An 18,474-nucleotide genomic window follows, 5' to 3' on the forward strand; every position below is an offset into this window, starting at 1 on the left:
GATTCACCATTAAGGACTGTAAAAATTGTGCAAAAAGCCTCTGCACAACCAGCATGAAAAAAACAGGTCACAGTAACAAAACAAAACCCTGAACAAAGCAGAAAGATTCTACTTACCTGCTTTCAGCAGTGTTTTAGATCTATGCAGATAATCCTAAATTGTCATACTATGTCAAGGAGCTGCAACACTAAATTGTGACCTCCCTCAGGCTGACAGTTTTTCTTGTATTTGGGATTTCAAACAGTTGAACTTCATTTACTTTATTTCCTCACCTCCCACCCCCATGTCCTGCCTCAGCAGTACCTCCTTCTGTTATGCTACTGTGCGTCAGCAGGATGAGTTCCTGCAGCCCTGCATGCTGCATGATGCAAGAATGTGCAATCTGGAACGGCTGTTATCGATACACTCCCAGCAAGGTATCTGCCTTATGGACACACAAAGTTGGGCAAATCCTGTCTGTACAGTCAATACAGAAATCAATATCTTTATGTTGTAAGCACCAGTGGCAATTAACAGCTCTTTAAAAACAAATTTTTGATTTCATGATGCAACATGAAAGTTGGCAAAATGTGACACTGTAGGAAAATACTATGATAATGGCAAAGTAGGAAGCAAGACCAATGAGATAACGATGACAGAACAGGGAAGAGAAAAGCTGAAAGGAGTTCAGTTTAGGATACACTAAGGTAGTCATCAAGTCATCAGACATGAATATGATCTATGCCCAGACAGCAGAGACAGAAAATGGAATCTGAAATTCAGAGACCAGAGATGGTCTACCTCAAAGAAAATTAATATGGAAAACATTGATGAGTTTGATAGTGCAGAGTAAGTGTAAAAAAAGCTACAACAATAATACCCTGCACATATAATTAACATGAACACAGAGAATTTGCACAAACACACTAGAGTCAAAAATCTGAATTAGCCTAGGACTAAAGGCATTTATTGAATGGATTTTACCATTCACATTGCTTCCTTTTTTAAATTCTGCCAATCTAATATTTGCAAGTTCCGCTCTTTCCTTACAATCCCTGGCTGTAAAGCTTAGTGAAGTGACTGACTGCTAACTGCCAAGTATACTTGTGCCTTAGCAGGATATAGGCACTTCATTCCAATAACGTGATTTTATTTGGCAGTTGGCACAAAGCAGGCATTAGGGTTATGATTCAGTACTTGGTTGTCTCAACAATCTAATGCTGAATGAACTTTTATCTCCCTAGCATTTGGTATGTTAAAACAGGCAAAAAGGTTTCTAAAACTCTTTTTTTTTCTACAGAAATCTTCATATTTCACAGGGCACTTTTCAAGGACAAGAACACTAAACAGCCAGAGGTGCATAAATGCCAAAGCAATATTTATTGTGTTACTATTAGCTACACTTTCTCCTAATACCTCTCTCTACTGCCCCATATAAACTCTGACACACAGCTCTCACTGAAAAATACTGCTCGCTTTGAAAATATTCTCAAAGCTTCATGTTCTCACAACCTTCATAGATCACAGAATTTTCCTTTCCCTGAGCATAGCAGTGAAGGGAAAATAAAACTGAACAAGCATCAGAATATTCTTCCTAGCTTCACAAGCTACTGTGTTGCTCTCCCTCACCAACCTGTACTTCTCCATTCCCCACTCCAGAAACTGTAACTAGACTTCCTCCCTTGTTTCAGCTCTGTCTCCAGAGAAGCAAGCAAGCAGCACCCATTACAACCCCTGCTCAGCTCTGAGCACTGCTCCCAGCATGGCTGCACAAAGCTCTGCCTGGCTCCAAACTCACCTGAAACATTAAGTCCAAAAGCTTCTGTCCTCTGACAGGCTGGTATCTTGAGCCAGAGGTTCAACCTGCTAGACTGTCCTCTGCTGAAAGCCACATACTCCAAGAAGGATGAAAAGAAGTCCTAGAAGAAATCTAGGAATCCTAGAAGAAATCACTAGAAGAAATGGTTGTATTTGAGTTTGGACTGTGTCCTCATTCCATGAAAGCCTAATGCCAGAGTTCAGTACTTGTCTTCCCCTTCAGATTATAGAGTGGTTTTTCCAAAAGGTAAAAACAAACTCACAAACCAGCACTTGGACAATGTAAATTGTGGGTGCTCAAAGCTATTCCTGAATTCTGGTCCAAGTACAGATCTAACTACACTCACTAATACCTCTATAAATCACCTCTTTCCAAATCAGCTGGGTCTAGTAATGCATAAGGGATCCACAAGAAGCAAGTCACTGTGGGATAGAGTAAATTAATAAATGTCCAGCATTTAAATTGGGGATATTCCCAGATTTCCAGCAGGAAGAAATCAAGCAGACCTGTACACAAGCACAGCCTTACCAACTTCCGTTTTGCACAAACTGCTGTTTTCCCTTGTTCCACTCCCAAAGTATAATGATCTACAATACAAGGACTGACTCCATCTTTTCAAGGACATTGATAACTTAATGTTAAAAGGAAAACTATGGGGGTTTTGTTTCCCTTTGGTTTTGTTGCTTGTTTTTCTATTTTGAAGATTAAAACTTCACAGAAGAGGGAAGGAATCGCCAAAAAGGAAGCCTGCTAACCTGGCAATGGGCCAGCCTTTGGTTTTATGCTAGTTATTCTAGAAACAACAACGAACCAAACAAAAAACCCTAGAATCTTTTGAAATTCCATATTTATAACTCCAGGTTTCTGCTGTTTGTAAAAGCTTTTACAACTAGGAGGCCACTAAACAGTCACCCCAGGTATCATATAACTAATTCATGTCACTTGGGGAAGGTAGGGAGAAAACTATTAGCTCAGTCTTGTGGGAAAACAGGGAAGAACTGGCCATCATCAGCCACCTTCTTTAATCTACTGCCAATAGATTAAACCAATAGTTGTCTACGGCACCACTTGATGTTTGGTATTTGCTACATTTCCTTCCTTTCCAAAATCCTCTAAGAAAATGTTTTGAAGATGCTGGAATATAGGTTTTAGCATGCAGGCATGCTTTAACACAAATGGAAAAGTAAACATTAATAAGACCTGTTTTCATAATAAATTCACATAACTGCAAACAATCAATTTACCACCATTTTATGAGTTAAATCCTGTCACTTCAGCCACAGCAACTGACTGCATGCTCCCTATTTGATCCATTTTACACACCAAGTCAGACAAGTCAGTTTTTATAGATGAGCTACTCCAAAGTTAACAATAATTTAGTTCATGTGCAATCATGGGAAATTACCCTAAAATCAGAAGGCCTGAGTGTGAAAGGAAGTGTTAGCATCTATCTTGTGAGTTCAGTCACAGAGAAACATTTAAGGGCTCTTCAGGTTGCAGATTTTCATGGTACTGTTCATGAAACTTCTGGCATTTCACAATGTCCATGGCCATCCACTGTGCGCAAGATTCAACTGCACACATATCTATGTTTGAAAAAAGGTCTATTAAACAGAGTAGAAGCACAGTGTCACTAAAGAGACATGTACTTCATCTCCTATTGTTTGATATAATTAGGAGACGGGGAAATAAAAAGGCCTCTGCACATTTAATGTATGCTATTATGTCATCTAGTTGCATGCTTGCTTGAGGCTTACTTCATTTGGCCTGAATATAAACTTGGAAGAACTTCAGGTTCTTTTAATGTTAATGATCTAGTTCCTGCATAATACAGTCAAATGAAAAAGCTTGACATGGAAAAACTTAAATAGCAACAAGAATACACAGTTCTCTTCAAGAAGAATTTCAACCTCAGCCTCTATAAAACTCAAGCCAGTGTACAATACTTGTTGATACTGTTTTGCTCTTCCTTTAGACTGTCCTGCTGGTTCTGCAATCCTGTTTCAGCCAGTTTCAGTTTAGCTGCAGTAGTGCAGGTTACTCACATCTCGCTGCACTTGGATTTTTAAAGCAAGTTGCAAATCCACTAGAGACCAATTATTTTCTTTCTAGGTGCCAAACTGCTCTGTGAAGTCTTACACAAACACCCATTGATAATTTAAAGAGCTGTTCTTTTCCCTTCATGGGAACTTCTAGATGCAAACATCTTTCTCTGAAACTAAAGATAAATAGAATACTCATAAAAAATACCAAGAGACACCCAGTTTTGGTTCAAACCTCCAAGAGGTGGCAGTCAGTTATAACAGTGCCCTCACATGTGAGGGGATATGAATTAGAAGAAGTCTGGAGATCTAGGGAGAGAAAAGTTCTCAAGCCTTCAGGACCCTCAAGAAAACAATACTTTCCAGCATGTGGGGATAACTGCCCTCATGCATTAGGACAGACTGGGTACTACAAACATGTGCAAGAAACAAATGACAAAACATCTCCACTTTCAACTGCTTTTTCAGATGCTTTTGAGTTGAAAGTTTCATGTGCATTCTCACCACAGGAACATAATAAAGGCATTTTAGTTATCTAGTGTAGAAACCTCTAAATAGTATTTCAAGGAAGTACCACCTTAGTGGAATGTCAAATTTACAAATACAATAAATACTGCGCAATGATGTTGAAGACAACATTTCTTCAAGTGTCTGAATCTCTTAGCAAAGATCACACTTCGCTCTATTACCCAGGAACACAAGTTATCTTTTCTACAGTTACACAGACATTGAGGAGAGTAATCAATCTTAACTAACATTCACAAAACCTGTAGGTCAAGTTGGAAGTCACCTAAGTTAACCAACAGGAAGCACTGAAGACAGGAGTGCCTTATCAGTTTCATCTCTCACTGTGCTAGAGCTTTCTATTCACCACAAAAAGGCAACTGCATCTATTCATGACCACAACCTCAAGCCGAGAGACTGGTGCTCTCACCTCAGCATTGAGATCACTTAAACAAGATAGAGGCCAGGTACAAGTCATTAATGGGCCCAAGGTGACTTCACCTCCTCTCTAGATAAACTGTTTCATGATGTTGACACAGCCAGCACTTCCAACTGCATTAGTCCTGCTTTACATGCAATTCTTAACTTATTCACAGGCCCGGAAATGAGAGCAAAAGCTACTTCAATTCTCTCATCTTGGGAGCCCAGGCATGTAAAGGACATGACTTTCAACCACCTCAGGGAGAAAAGATGCTGAACCCAGAGTCCCCACTCTTTGGAAATGTTCTAACCACTAAGCTATTTCTCAGGAGTGGGAGGGGCAGCTCTGGTTTGTTTTGTGCAAAGCCCATCTGATAGGTCTTCAGTAAACATGCTCCAAGAACACCATGTTCTGCAAGCCCTGAGAGGAGATAGAAGGACACATTTAACTTCTGGATCCACAATGAGCTTACTAGAGCACAGGCATGGAACTACTGCTCACTTCCAGATCTGAAACACCCTTAAGCACGGCTGAACATCTGATGAAGTTCTGCCTAGATGCTCACTGACTTTGGCTAAAGGGATAGAAGGATCCTGAGTTTTGAAGTTCTGAGTTGGGTCATAAACACAAGCTTCCTGAACTCAGCTCCTGTCTTTAGACTGCGTAATTGTCTTTCAGTGACTTAGTGAAAACCAGAACCTTTGTCTTGACAAATAATTATAACACAGGACAGAGGAACTCCTACGTTGGTTGCTGTAAGTGCAGAAATCTGAAGTTATCTTATTCCATTCAAAAAAAAAAAACAACAAAAAAACAACGAACAAACAAACCCCCAAAACCCAACCAACCAACAAAACAAACAAACAAAAAAACCCCCCAAAAAAGCCCAACCAAAAAAAAAACCCTCATCACCTGTACTATAAAAATATTAGGTTTGAAAAGCAAAGCATTCTGATACTAGCAAGTACCAGAAGTTAAATCTATCTAGATTGTGTCAACTTTCAATTTTCAAGTTTTTATTCTACTGTAGGGAGAACATTTTCCTGTTAGAGTTACTTTTTCTTATAGTGCCATCTGTTGCAGAACCTCACCTCTTTTATTGTTATTATGAATGATATATCGATGATAAAGCAGGGGCCAACTTGTCAATGAAAATACTGCATAGTAAGCTCTGTCACAATGTATGACATAAATGCATCCCAAGCGGTTGAACTATCATTTCTCTGTAGGAGGCTGTAAGAAACAGTAAGTAAAAAGTGTAAGAAACAGTAGAGCATGGCATCTGAAAATACCTCCAAGATACAAGCTAACTCTTTCAGTTGCATACATATAGTAACAGAGTTCAAAAAATTGAAAGAGTATTTGCATCTAAGAGACCATAAGCTCCAGCCCCCTTCTTTCACTAAAAATGCCACCCATGCATTAGACACTGGTAGTAAATCTCTGGGGACACAAGCAGTCTTTGGGTCATTGCTACAGACAGGGTTGAATTAGGCACCTTTCCCACTGGATGTGGCCTTGCCATACAGCAGGATAAAACCTAAAATGCAGCCAGGAAGTTTCACCGTGCAGGGTCCCTCTGAGCACACACCAGCCACTCCTGTGCACCACAGTCACACAGCAAAGATATAGCTTCTTCTAGCTAGTGAGGACTGCCAAAGAATTCTATTTTCTACTGTCTCTAACAATTAACAGTACTTGAATAGATTTTAGCTTGACAATGCGGTAATTTTACTCTGTTTGGAACAAATAAAAAACCACCAACAAATAGCAACACTACCACACAACACATTATTTTACTTAAGATAATGCAGTTCAGCAGAAAAAAATAATTTTATTCCAGATATAGCTTAAACATGTTTATGGGTTAATTTTGTTTAACAGGAACTAGTTTTAAAAGTCCTAAAACCTTAAATGCCAGCCCTCTCTTCCCAACTAGAATCTACTCTTTTGTTGAATCTGTTCTTAGAAAAACTGGTTAGGTGCCATGTGTTAGTTTAAAATTCTTCTCGGATAAGCTCTAAATTAAAGTTAAGAGTTATTCATCAGATCTTCTAATAGTTTCATTTCCCCTAAAGTCCTTCATATAGATCCATTGCTAGATCCTTCAGAAAAAGAAAACAGACTGATTATGGCTATTATTTTCACTTAGTACCTCCACTAGTATTTTCTGGTTAGAACAGGGGAAGTCTATGTCATAGCCAGCAACAGAAGACACCATCATACATACTCATGACTGATTTCCTTCACAAACCTCAGCTTTTTGACCCCAACTCTTTCAGTTATTAAAACATGACTGTAGTTGGGTAGAGGATTTTTTCCCATTGTTGTTTTGGCTTTGGGATTTTTTTTAATACACGGCAGTGTATGCCTCCTGTGCTCAGATGTGGTGACTTCGTGCAGTGAGTGCCTTTTTCCTTCAGTTTTGTTTTTTTAAAAGACATATTGATGCCAAGGCTTCATTAACAATACAGAGGTAATATCAGGGAAGTTTCAGTTGGAGATTAATGTCTTACAAAACTGAAATAGTGACAATCATGAATTAAAATAGAAACAGAAATGAAACTTGAATATAGTGGTGGTTATTTATAAGTAATATATAAGGTGCTGATTCACCTACTACCACAAATTTCTTATCCATCAATGAATGCTTTTCTTCTTCTTTTCCTATAACTGTGTCAATCATCACTGCTTTAAGTCAGTTACTTTTATGTTATTTCTAAAGAAAACTAGCAAGATATCATAACCAACAAAAAAATACCTAAAAATATGCCCCATCTCAAGAAGTTTTCACATTACTATTCTGCAAACAGAAATAGCATGAGACAAAAAGGACAAAAGTTTCATTTTTCAAGAGTTTTAGAGTAATACATCTCAGTTTATATTGATGTCACTTCAAACAAATCAAAACCTTCAAACAACAAAACATGAGACATGAAGTCTCCCCCAAGTGTTCCTTCAAATTCATTACATCTTCCTGGAGCAGGTGCACCAGCTTAAGTTCATTCTATGTGGAATTCTGTGAAGCATGTACAAGTAAGGAATGTCTACTGACTGCTGTGGCAACTGGCACACCTGGTAGCCCACACTGAACCAATTTAGTCCTGAAAATACTGCAGCTGCATTCATATGACATTACCTTCAACCTCCCAGGCCCTGCTGAAAGGTACATCACACATATAGACACACTGTGCTTCCAGGCTCCATATGGCCCATCCAAAACTTGCTTCCTGCATCTCTCTACTCACAGTGTAACTTCTCAGATTAAGAGACAAGTGTGAGTGTCAGCTTGGCACAGTGATCACACTTATGGCCACTGGAACTCCAGGAAACCTGTAAGAGGAGACACATGACTGTTCATAACAAATGGAAGTACTAAGAGAATTTTGAAACAGAGTCCTGCAGCAATGTTTCAAAATGCTTCTGGACAGACCTACCAGCACAAGGGCCTCAACCCTGCAAGCACATGTATGCTTCACTCTACCACACAGGAGCAGCCATTCAAGCAATTTAGGGCTGTTCCCAGGAATAACAGGCAGACGGGATTTTTTTTTCAGGATAATGTACACAAGACTTTTAATTAAATACCTGCTAGTTTATTTTTAGATCATGTGATGGTATTAATGTATGTACCCTCAGTAAAGCAGTTCCCTCCAAATGTGACAGGAAATGCCCAAAATACTACTGCTAAAATAATAAATACTTCAGAAAATTATCAAGGAAAAAAATCCCCCAAATCCTACCACAACAATCTAATTAAACAGATGTGTTTAATATCATAGTAAGTTTCACCTGAATAAAGAAAAAACGTTTTCCTCTTGTAGTATAAAAAAAAAAAAATGGTGTCCTATTTCTGTAGCACAACACACTCTTCAAAAAAAGATCCCAGAAGCTGAACTTTAGAAAAGCCATGTAAACATGTATTTCATCCTAATTTTCTGAAGTCAACATATTTAGAAGTATTCTAAAAAGAAAGAGAAGATCAATACTTAATGTTATGATTGGAGAAATTATTTTAGCATATTTCATTCTTCACCAAAATTCTTATTCAACTCACCTCATTAATCTGACTGGATTACCACTACTCAGGTTAAATCCTTCACACACCTTACAGGGCCTTCAAAGCTTCCTCACTACTTTGGTTTTAATATAAAGAACTTTTGGACTGAAGTAAATAAATTTCACAACATCTGGACAAAATGTGGTTTTTTCCAAACTTGATGATATTTTAAGACCTCAGGTACTTACTTCTCAATGTGACATCTTTTCAATAAAAATGACCTTTAGGGCCAAGTTAAATTTTGAGATGAGGCAGAGCAAGTTTCAAACTCCAGTTCAGTACAGATCCCACTCACTCATACATCCAAGGCAAATGCTCTAAGATTTTTACAACTTTAAATGAAAGCATAAAACTCCTAATGCTTGAGAAGATTTACTTTGTCTGTTCAACTGCCTTCACAGGTCACTTACCTGAGAGGCAAACCAGAGACTGGAATATGAGACCTTCATGTTCATAGTTTTTGGCTAATCTAAATGTATTTTATTTCCTATTCTTCGTAGGACTTTCAGTCATAATTGAGGAAGCCTTTCCCTGCAAGCACTTTGTCAAAAGTAGAACATTTTCACAAAAATGAGGGTTTTTTTGAGATATCAATCAACTTTGTAACAACCAAATAAACACTTATATTCTAGCAAATTCTAAATTTCACTCTCAAGAAAACACACCAAAGAACTAGTTCCAATATCGTGGTGAGTTGATGCTGGCTGCACGCCAATTCTCCACCAAAGCTGCTCTATCCCTCCCATCTTCTGCTAGACAGGGACACAGCATGTAATAAAAGAAGCTCATAGGCCAAGGTAAGGACAGGGAGAGATCATTCACTCACCAGTTACCATCACAGGCAAAACATACTTGATTTGGGGAAATTAACTTAAATTATTAATAAATCAAAGTAAGATAATGAGAAATAAGTTCAAAATTTCAAGCATCTTATCCCCCCACTACCCCACCTTCCTCCTGGGTTTAACTTCCCTCACAGGGAACAGGGTTGTGGTCAGATGCATTGGCTCTTCTATTCCTTCCTCCCCTGCTCCAGAGGTCCCTCCCCACAGGAGGCAGTTCTCCATGAACTTCTCCAAAGTGCATCCTTCCTCAGGGCTGCAGTTCTTCATGAACTGCTCCAGTTTGGGTCCCTTCCAGTGGAGTAGAGCAAGGACTGCTCCAGCATGGATCTCCCTCAGGGTCACAAATCCTGCCAGCAAAACCTTTGCAGCTCCATTCTCCACAGGGCCACAGGTGCTGCCAGGAGCCTGCTACAGCCAGTTCCAAGACTTCCTCAGGCACGCACCTGCTCTGGTGTGGAATCCTCCACACCCTGTAGGTGGAGATCTGCTCCACTACAGACTTCCACTGGGACATCCTGCCTCATCATGGTCTGGACCATGGGCTGCAATGGAATCTCAGCTCCAGTCCCTAAAACACCACTTCCCCCTCCTTCTTCACTGCCCTTGTCTGCAGAGCTGTTTCTCTCACATATTCCTCCTTTCTCTTACTTCAGTTACTGTTACCCAGGACTTTTTCCCCTTTCTTAAAATACATTATCCCAGAGGTACCACCACTGTCACTGATGGGCTCGGCCTTGGCCAGTGGCAGGCCCATCCTGGAGCCAATTGGACATTTGGGAAATTTTCAGCAGCTTCTCACAGAAGTCTCCCCCGTAGCTGTCTCCCCCAAAACCTTGCCATGAAAACCCAATACAAATACAGAGCCAAGGGGGTAAAAAAAAAATAAAATCCATTCTTTATTAAATAATCTGTTCCACACATTGCCTGGACTTCATCTCCACTACAAGAGAGAAACAAAAAAGATCGCTGTAAGAGCCTTCAAGAAATTTAGAATTTGCATCAATAATGAGAGCATTCCCTTTAGGATGCTCTCCTGCAGATGATGCCAGATTTCTAAATCAGACTCTGTGAAGAGTCATAATCCCATCAAATTACATGAAGGAAAGCAACTGCTACAAAGACATAATAGCAATTTCTCTTCTATATTTTCTTATAGACTAGCAGACTATCCTTAGCAGACTATTGTTGCAACAGAATATTATACAGCATGCTGCTTCAATTATTTATCATTCTATAACATTCAGAATTTTTAAGAACTCAACTTCTTAGAAGCTTCCCCTTGCCATTTCATCTCAGGGTTCAGACTTCTTAAAACCACAAACTATGTAAGAGATATTACACTATTTTGAAAAGAAAGTAGTTTAAAGACTTTATTATCCATGTGAAAACTGTCTTAGTCTGTTGGAGATGGAGAGCTTGATTTCAATAAGCATCAAAATCTACCATTGTTCCAGATAAAGGAATCTAGTCTCAAATCAGGCTATTAAATTATATTACCCCTGGCTTCTATTACATATAGAAGGAGAAGATATTTCACATGATACTATCCCTAGGAAAATCACTTCATTCTATTTCAAAATTAATTATGCTTGGCTTAAGAATTTAGAGCTAGTTCTTTGTTAGATTGCCTCTTATATTGTATATACATAATAAAAACTTACAGCACATGCTCTTTCCAGTTTGATTTCCACCTACATTTCTTAGCAGTTTTGTACAACAAAGGAGCTCAATGCTCCTGCCTAGTTGGATTGTCTGCTCTTACTTTTAAACAAATATTCCAGTAGTCCTGTAGCAAGATACTATACCCTGGAAAGTAGTCAAGCAACATGGACAATGTCCTATTTGCATAGCTATCAGTTGTGGGCTGAGCTCAGGCCATGTCCTGGTTTTGGTGTTGAACTATGCTAAAACAGTCTGGCTAACTGACCCCAAATCAGTATCCTGATAGCAAGGCAAAGATTTGGCAGACAAACTGCTAAACTGACCCGGCAGACATGGGACTGGCAGCGGTGACTTGATACTACGAAAGGCCAGTCCACTTTCATAAGGTAAGGTTTCTCTAGCATATTCCTTCTTGACCCTCCTCAATTTAAGAGAGAGATCTGCCCATGAGCATTGGTAGAGGGAGTTACATCCACATCTACTTAATTATTCCCTCTTTCAAGTTTTAATATAATTGCTTTGCAATAGTGCACTGTACTATCCTATACATACACTACAAGCAGTTCTAGCTTTTATACTGTGCAGGAAAGAATTCTGGGGCTAAGATTGGATCCAGCCACACCTGGACCCCTCTCTGAGATGGAGTTTAGAAAGCAATGAGTTTCTTTCAGCACTCGTGGTTCAACAGCAGGACTTGTCACTCCACCGTCAACAAGTACATAGAACAAATGTTTAGAAGATTAGTATTCATTTTTCTGCTGAAGTTTTGACTCACATGATGATAGACTTGTATGTTTGTTTCTGTTACAGAACCAAGAAGGTGTCTCCTTACAGCTGTCTAAAACAGCTACATATGGAAAGAAAAACTTCACACCAGACCATCACACAGGACAGACCAGACAGGTTATATGAGCAAAGGATAACCTGGGATAAGTTTGCACTAAAGCCACACACTTCAAACAAAACTTCAAGCTTTGGCCCTCCCACACCAGTATCCCTGACACACATTCTCAGATTATATCTTTGAAGATATTTTATTCCTCAAAAGGCATTTTTATTCATAGTTATTGTTAAACAGGGAATTTGTGAGTCTGAGTGAGTGTGCAACTAGAGAAATTTTAAGTTTCCCAACACAATCAAGAAAAGGTTTAGAAGATAGTATTAAAATCTGATTTTAGTCTCTGCAAAATGCATTAGCTTTTTGACCTCAGGACATCTTCCCAAGTATTTTTTAGCAACTATATTTTGAGGGAACAGACAGCAAGTCATTTAGCTTCCATGTGAGATTTCTAGCAGGACTTTGAACTGTAACCTCCCCCCAGAACATGCGGATGTGGAACACACTGCACTGCAGACCTTGGGCTCTGAGAGGAAGAACATAGGTGGAAGCCACATATATGGGAAGTACACCTTACAGCTTACCTTGTACAGCTTACCAGTACAAAATTAATTTTTGCCTCATGAAGCAGCCATATTTTCACTGCCCTTAGGAGTAATGCTCTGCACACTGAATTCAGAGTGTATAGAACCAGCACTTTTTCCAAGTCTTCTCTCACTACATGCACACATACAGAAAACTCTAAAAAGTAGAGTTCTTTCTAAAAAGAAAGAACACAAAACAGTCTATGCTTCAATCTCAGGTATTCATTTAATGCATAAGCTACAAAGAGTTAACTACTACCCTTGGAATCTAAAATTAAGATTTTTACATTGTGCATTAAAAATGGTATCTTCTGCATTAATAAACAGCTTTCAATCCTAGTGAAACCTTACTCAAAACTTGAATCCTTTAACAGAAAGGCCTGACACTGAATAATGAAAGAAGCAACATTTGACATTTCCAATTTACACTTACTCTTCTGACAGATTATAGACAATATCAGCCAAGCAGAGTTGCCGTGTTCTGAATACCTAGAAAAGCAGAACACTACAAGCCAAAATACCAATATGCCCTCTAAAAGCCAGGCAAATACTTTTCCATTTGGCTTATTTTCCTTCCTCATGGAACAGAATAATAGCAATAAAAATGTCAGAATTAAGATTCTCTTACAGAACACTATTTATACATCAATTTCTAGGTAAATATAAGCAACCATTACAATCATAACTCTTAAAAACAAAATGTAACCTAGGTGAAGTTATAAAGTTTCCAAAACTTTTTCTGTAACACAAGTAGGAAGGACAGAATAGACACAAAGGAAGCTACAGCAAATATCAAAAGCATATCCTGGTAAAGCTTTATCTCATAATAGGGTGAGCTCCAGAAAACGTTTTGTGCACCACAGTTGCCAAATATTTAGTACTGTTAAAGGGACATAAGCTTGCACTCAGCACTGACTTGAAATTCACAGAAATAGTTTTTCTTAAATTTCTTCCTTTGTTCCATCTTTCTTCTACATGGGTATCAGTGTGAAACTAGTTCAGAACTAAAATTTAAATAAATGGAAAATCCAAAGAAGCAGTTTAATCTGAGTGGAATGTGCTGTTGGCAAACAGGCTGGATTTAAAGCTAAAAGTTTTGTAGCACCAGAACACCAGCAACAAGGTCAGCAACAAGCTACAGTGGAAAAAAAGCTTTCAGAAAAGAGGTTCTCCTCCTCCCAAAAACAACCACCATCCCCTCTCCTCCCAAAAAAAGAAAACAAATGCAAAAAAACCTAAAAAAACCCACAAAAAAACCCACAAAACCAAAATTGCACACAGGAAAGGCTTCAAAGCTTTAAATAAGTTTGCATTTTCAAATGTGCTGCTCCTTTGAATAAATGTCATATTATTCCATCTTTACTCTCTAGGAGTTAAGAAATCCTTGACAAAAATATTTGTCTCAGAAGAAAACTGTTTAAAAACAATTCAATAGCACTCAGCAATATCCCAGGGAGAGTATTTTGGTGGAGAGGTGATTACATTTTGAGTCTCAAAGCTAAGGCCCACAAAGCCAGTCAGCTATTTAGGCAGGGAAAGGACTTGCCAGGAACGACCTGCAACTAAGAAAACTTTATTACTGACTCCAAAAGGCATAGAATAGTGAAACAAAGTTACAATTTTACACTAATTCACATGGGGAAAAAAAAAAACCCTAAGTGTTTTCAGAAGCAGTTTTCTGTGCTTTTCTACACTACAGTGCCTGAATTGTAAGGAAGTTCTTGCAGTTGCACAGAAGGGACACATTATCAGATTACATAAGTAGCATCACCTCTATTTTTAAAATACCAGCCCAGTATATTTTTGGGTAATATTCTTGCACTACAACAGAGAACTGGGTGATACTTTTAACCCAAAATTGCATGAAAGAATAAACTTGGTTACTACCTAAAGCTGAAGTAAGGAAAATGGTAAATTGTTTACTAGGTTTAAATAAAACTAAACCAGTTCACCTCCCCAAACCAACTTTTGGCAGTAATTAACATAAGCTTAAGGAAAAAATACACAAAGGGAAAAAAATACAAAGTCACTGAAAACATCATAAAGGCAGTAAACAAGAAAAAATGCCACCACTTAACTTTATGGATTTAATTCATTTATGTAGCTTCAAGTGAAGATTTCCATATTTCCATTGATTTCTTGAGAGAGACCTAAGCTTTTCCCACCCTCCAATTCCCATTAAACTGTAAACAATTTACTGGAATAGAAAACCATACTGACAGCAAATCATATTTTTGGAAATTTAAATAGTCGGTATCCACAGGAAAATATCATCAAGCTTTCAAAACCTTTTTTCCTGGCCCACAATGGTATATTCAGTAATTTTCCACTGTGTTTATTTTAAAAGGAGAAACTCTGACCTGAAGAAAAACTCAAGAGTAAGATGACAAAACAGCAAGTGCTTCTTCAGTGCTCACTTTGCACTTGTCACAGTAAGATAACATAATTTTCTTTAAAGTAATATGCTTTGGTCAGGCTAACAGAAGATACATTATTTTACATAACCTAGAAGTCCATACTTTTTTTTTTTTACTTATTATATACTAATTTACAAAACATTGCAAAATCTTAGAGCTTTTCCCTTTACTTGAACATCTCCTCAAGATACATAAATTTTCCCCATTTGTGAGCAAAAAGCACCCAAATGTATGCCAGGAGCCCAAAATGAAGACAGTTATTTACTAATAAACAGGACAAACAAATTGTATTATAAAAACCACCAAAAATATAAATAAATTGGCTTTTTGGAAACTTAGAGCAGAACTAGGAAAATCAATGCAGAGAGGGGAAGGATCACTGCTACCCATACACTGTTTAAGTCAGAGCAAGAAAAACTATTTCACATAGAGACCTAAGTTGACACTAGAATATGAGTGCAGACTGGAGAAGATCATATCCAGTTATTAGTTGAAATGAACAGCCAACTTCTAAAATTACCTCTAGAAAGAGAAGCAGAATCAAAAGAAAGTTTAAAAAAATCTAAAAAAGCATTCATGTGACTTAGTGACTGCTAGATCAGGAGAACAGATGCTGCTATTTACAAAATGCATTCAAGCTGAAGCATTTCTGGTTCCTACAGATCTCTAGGTATTAGCTCCTACTTAAAAAACCAAAAAAGACAGGAAAGAAATCTTTTTTTAAGTAAGCCACCAATGTACATCCTATAATTGCTTACTTCATTACTAAAAAGCAAGAGAGAAGGAAACATTTGTGTTTGATTTCTTCAGTTTTAAAGCATTTCAGTGCAGTCAAAAAAATATCAACCAAGGTGTTGCCAGAAGCGTGCTTCACGCTTCACTTACTTTGAAAATAAAAATTCTAGTTATCATGTCCTGAAAATAAATTCAGCAGAATCACATAAATTCACAAATTTACAGATCAAGTAATTTCAAACAATTCTAAGGAAAAGCTGACTAAGCAAAGCTCATTTCCATACATGAAGAGCTACATACTGTTAGCATGGAAAATTATGGAAAAGCTCCAAACACAGAAACAGCATTAGAAGTTCCCCAGATGCCCTAATTCGCATCACTTTGAGAATCTCCACTTTTTTCAAGCAATTCCTTATTCCAGCCAAAGACATTCCCAAGGTCAGGCAATTCTGGAGTTGACAAGCTCAGCAAGAGAAAATTTTCCTTCATCTCTCTCAAAAGACTGAAGCCTTACAAAAGAAGGCAAGTAGGCTGAAGGAGGGAAGAGTCAGATAAGGCCATGTGAGTTTTATTGAGCATTTAAGTCTTTAAGAAATATGTTCACATGCATGCTTAGAATATTCCTTGCCATGTCAAGATTAATTCTTCTCCATTAACATCAGCCTCACCCCACACATGTGATACAGACTCATCATCAGAACATGTTTACAATAAATACTGCAGAGGCAGCAGACGCCGTAAATAAGACTAATAATTTTAAAGCATCATGTCAGTATTCTCTCTCAATTTGAGAAAAGCAAGAGTATTAAACACCACCAAAAAAGCCCATAACAAACAGATGATTTCTAAACTAGTGATCTTGTAAAGCACCATGTGGATTTTGAAGGGAGAACTCTACAATGAAAAATCCATTCCATCCAATGGCTGGAAGAGACAGAACATGGTTCTGCTGTTAAGTGAACTCACAAAAAAGGATGTTTTAATTCACTGTATAGAAGAGCACTATGGGAAACAGGAACCCATTTGGGTATTAGGATTGTGCAGAGGGACTAGTCAGCTTCCAGACAGACCAGATTCACCAGCACCAGTGAGGATACCATATTTAAATTCTTAAAATTGAATAGACTATAAATTTCAACTGAGACAGCTTTCTGTGGTGGCTGACCAACAGTAAACATCACAGGGGAACATCCCTATCATGCAGCAGGACACGGTTAAATTAACTTGGACAAAAATCCTAAACCTAACAGATCTGCCTAGCTAGAGATCTCAAAGTTCACTAAAGAAAACTACTAGTGTTGTACAGGAAGGCTAAAAAAGACTTTAGACAAAGTTATAAAGTCATTTTTCAAAGATTACCCCCAATAAGATTAAAGATTTGGAAAGTTAGGCAGTCTTCCATAACACCACTCATCAGGATAACCATTTAGGAGCAATGAGCATCATTTTCACCCTCATTACTCTTAACAAGCATGCACTACAGAGCTAAAACACAAAGCAAAGAGCGCATTCTCTTGTGAATTCGTATTGCTAGAATAAATATAACAATGAAACAAAAAAGTAACTCCTATTTTATCCTTTATGGATGCACACAGGGGAATTACTACCTCTTCTCCTGGCAGAGTCTTTATTTGTCCTACCACAGTGGCAGAGCCACAATGTCTGCTTTGGCTATGACTAGAAGTCTTCCCATCCTTTCTGGATGCTCATTTAATTTAAATGATACAAGTATTTTGCCAGGATTTGGAAAGGAAGGATATTCCCTTCCATGTCCTCTGCCAAACAAGCCTAGACTCCAATCTACAAGGTTTGAAGACAAAAAGATATATTAGGCTCCTCACATGACCCCTTCTCTTCTATACCATAACAGCCCTTGGCAAACTGTGGAATTCTGATACATTTATCCACTAAAGCAGCAGGCCTGAGAAAACAAAGAGATAATCAAAACCACCTCTTCAAGCCCACCTGATGTTTTTATGTATGAGACAGATTTCAGACCACAGGTTTGAGCACTATTTGTCAGGTAAACACAGTCTTGAATATCAAAGGAAAAGAACTTAGTTCTTTAAGTCCCTCCAAGCAGTTACCATTACAAAACACAGAAATGAAAAATCATCCAGCTAGCAATGCTCTGCCTTTCCCAGGGAGAGATCAAATAAGCACCTCACTCCTGCCTGACATTTAAGAACAGTTTAGATCTAGTGATGAGCATGACTGAATAGTCTATCCTAATATTTACATTTTCTCCAAATGTCCAAACCAAGTCTTTCTGTAATTTAGATCCATTGATCATTCATTCTAACTCATTTTCGCTTTGTTTTTGCAGCAGGATTTTCATACCTTTTCATCCCATTTCTTTGGGAACATATTATCTTCAGCCTCCTTGTAGCCAACCACACCACCACTAAGTACTTCAAACTTTCTTCACAAAAAAACTCCAAAGGACTAGAAGATATGATACAAGCTCACATTAAAGTAATTTTAAATTATATGATTGCTCTCTATTCTTACTCTCCCTCCCAGCTCGTAATTTATTCAACAAAGCATAAAAGTCTTGTTAATCAAGAC

General features: G+C 38.1%; 1 protein-coding gene across 4 annotated transcripts in view; it reads right to left on the reverse strand.

Annotated features, from left to right (window-relative positions):
* Positions 1–18,474, reverse strand: part of SESN1 (sestrin 1) — a 78,511-nt gene that overhangs the window by 54,858 nt on the left and 5,179 nt on the right. Inside the window, exon 2 of one of the 4 annotated variants that reach the window (XM_085574977.1) lies at positions 7,905–8,098. The exons of 2 other annotated variants lie outside the window; for them this stretch is intronic. In XM_085574977.1, the coding sequence (XP_085431103.1) occupies positions 7,905–7,937 (33 nt within the window). In that variant the 5' untranslated portion in view covers positions 7,938–8,098. Of the gene's footprint in view, positions 1–1,777; positions 5,838–7,904; positions 8,099–18,474 lie in introns of those variants that run through there. One more of the 4 variants, XM_085574979.1, reaches the window with a different exon arrangement.

The sequence above is a fragment of the Lonchura striata genome, chromosome 3 (genome assembly GCF_050655825.1).
Source record: "Lonchura striata isolate lonStrDom1 chromosome 3, ASM5065582v1, whole genome shotgun sequence".
Taxonomy (NCBI): Eukaryota; Metazoa; Chordata; class Aves; order Passeriformes; family Estrildidae; genus Lonchura; species Lonchura striata.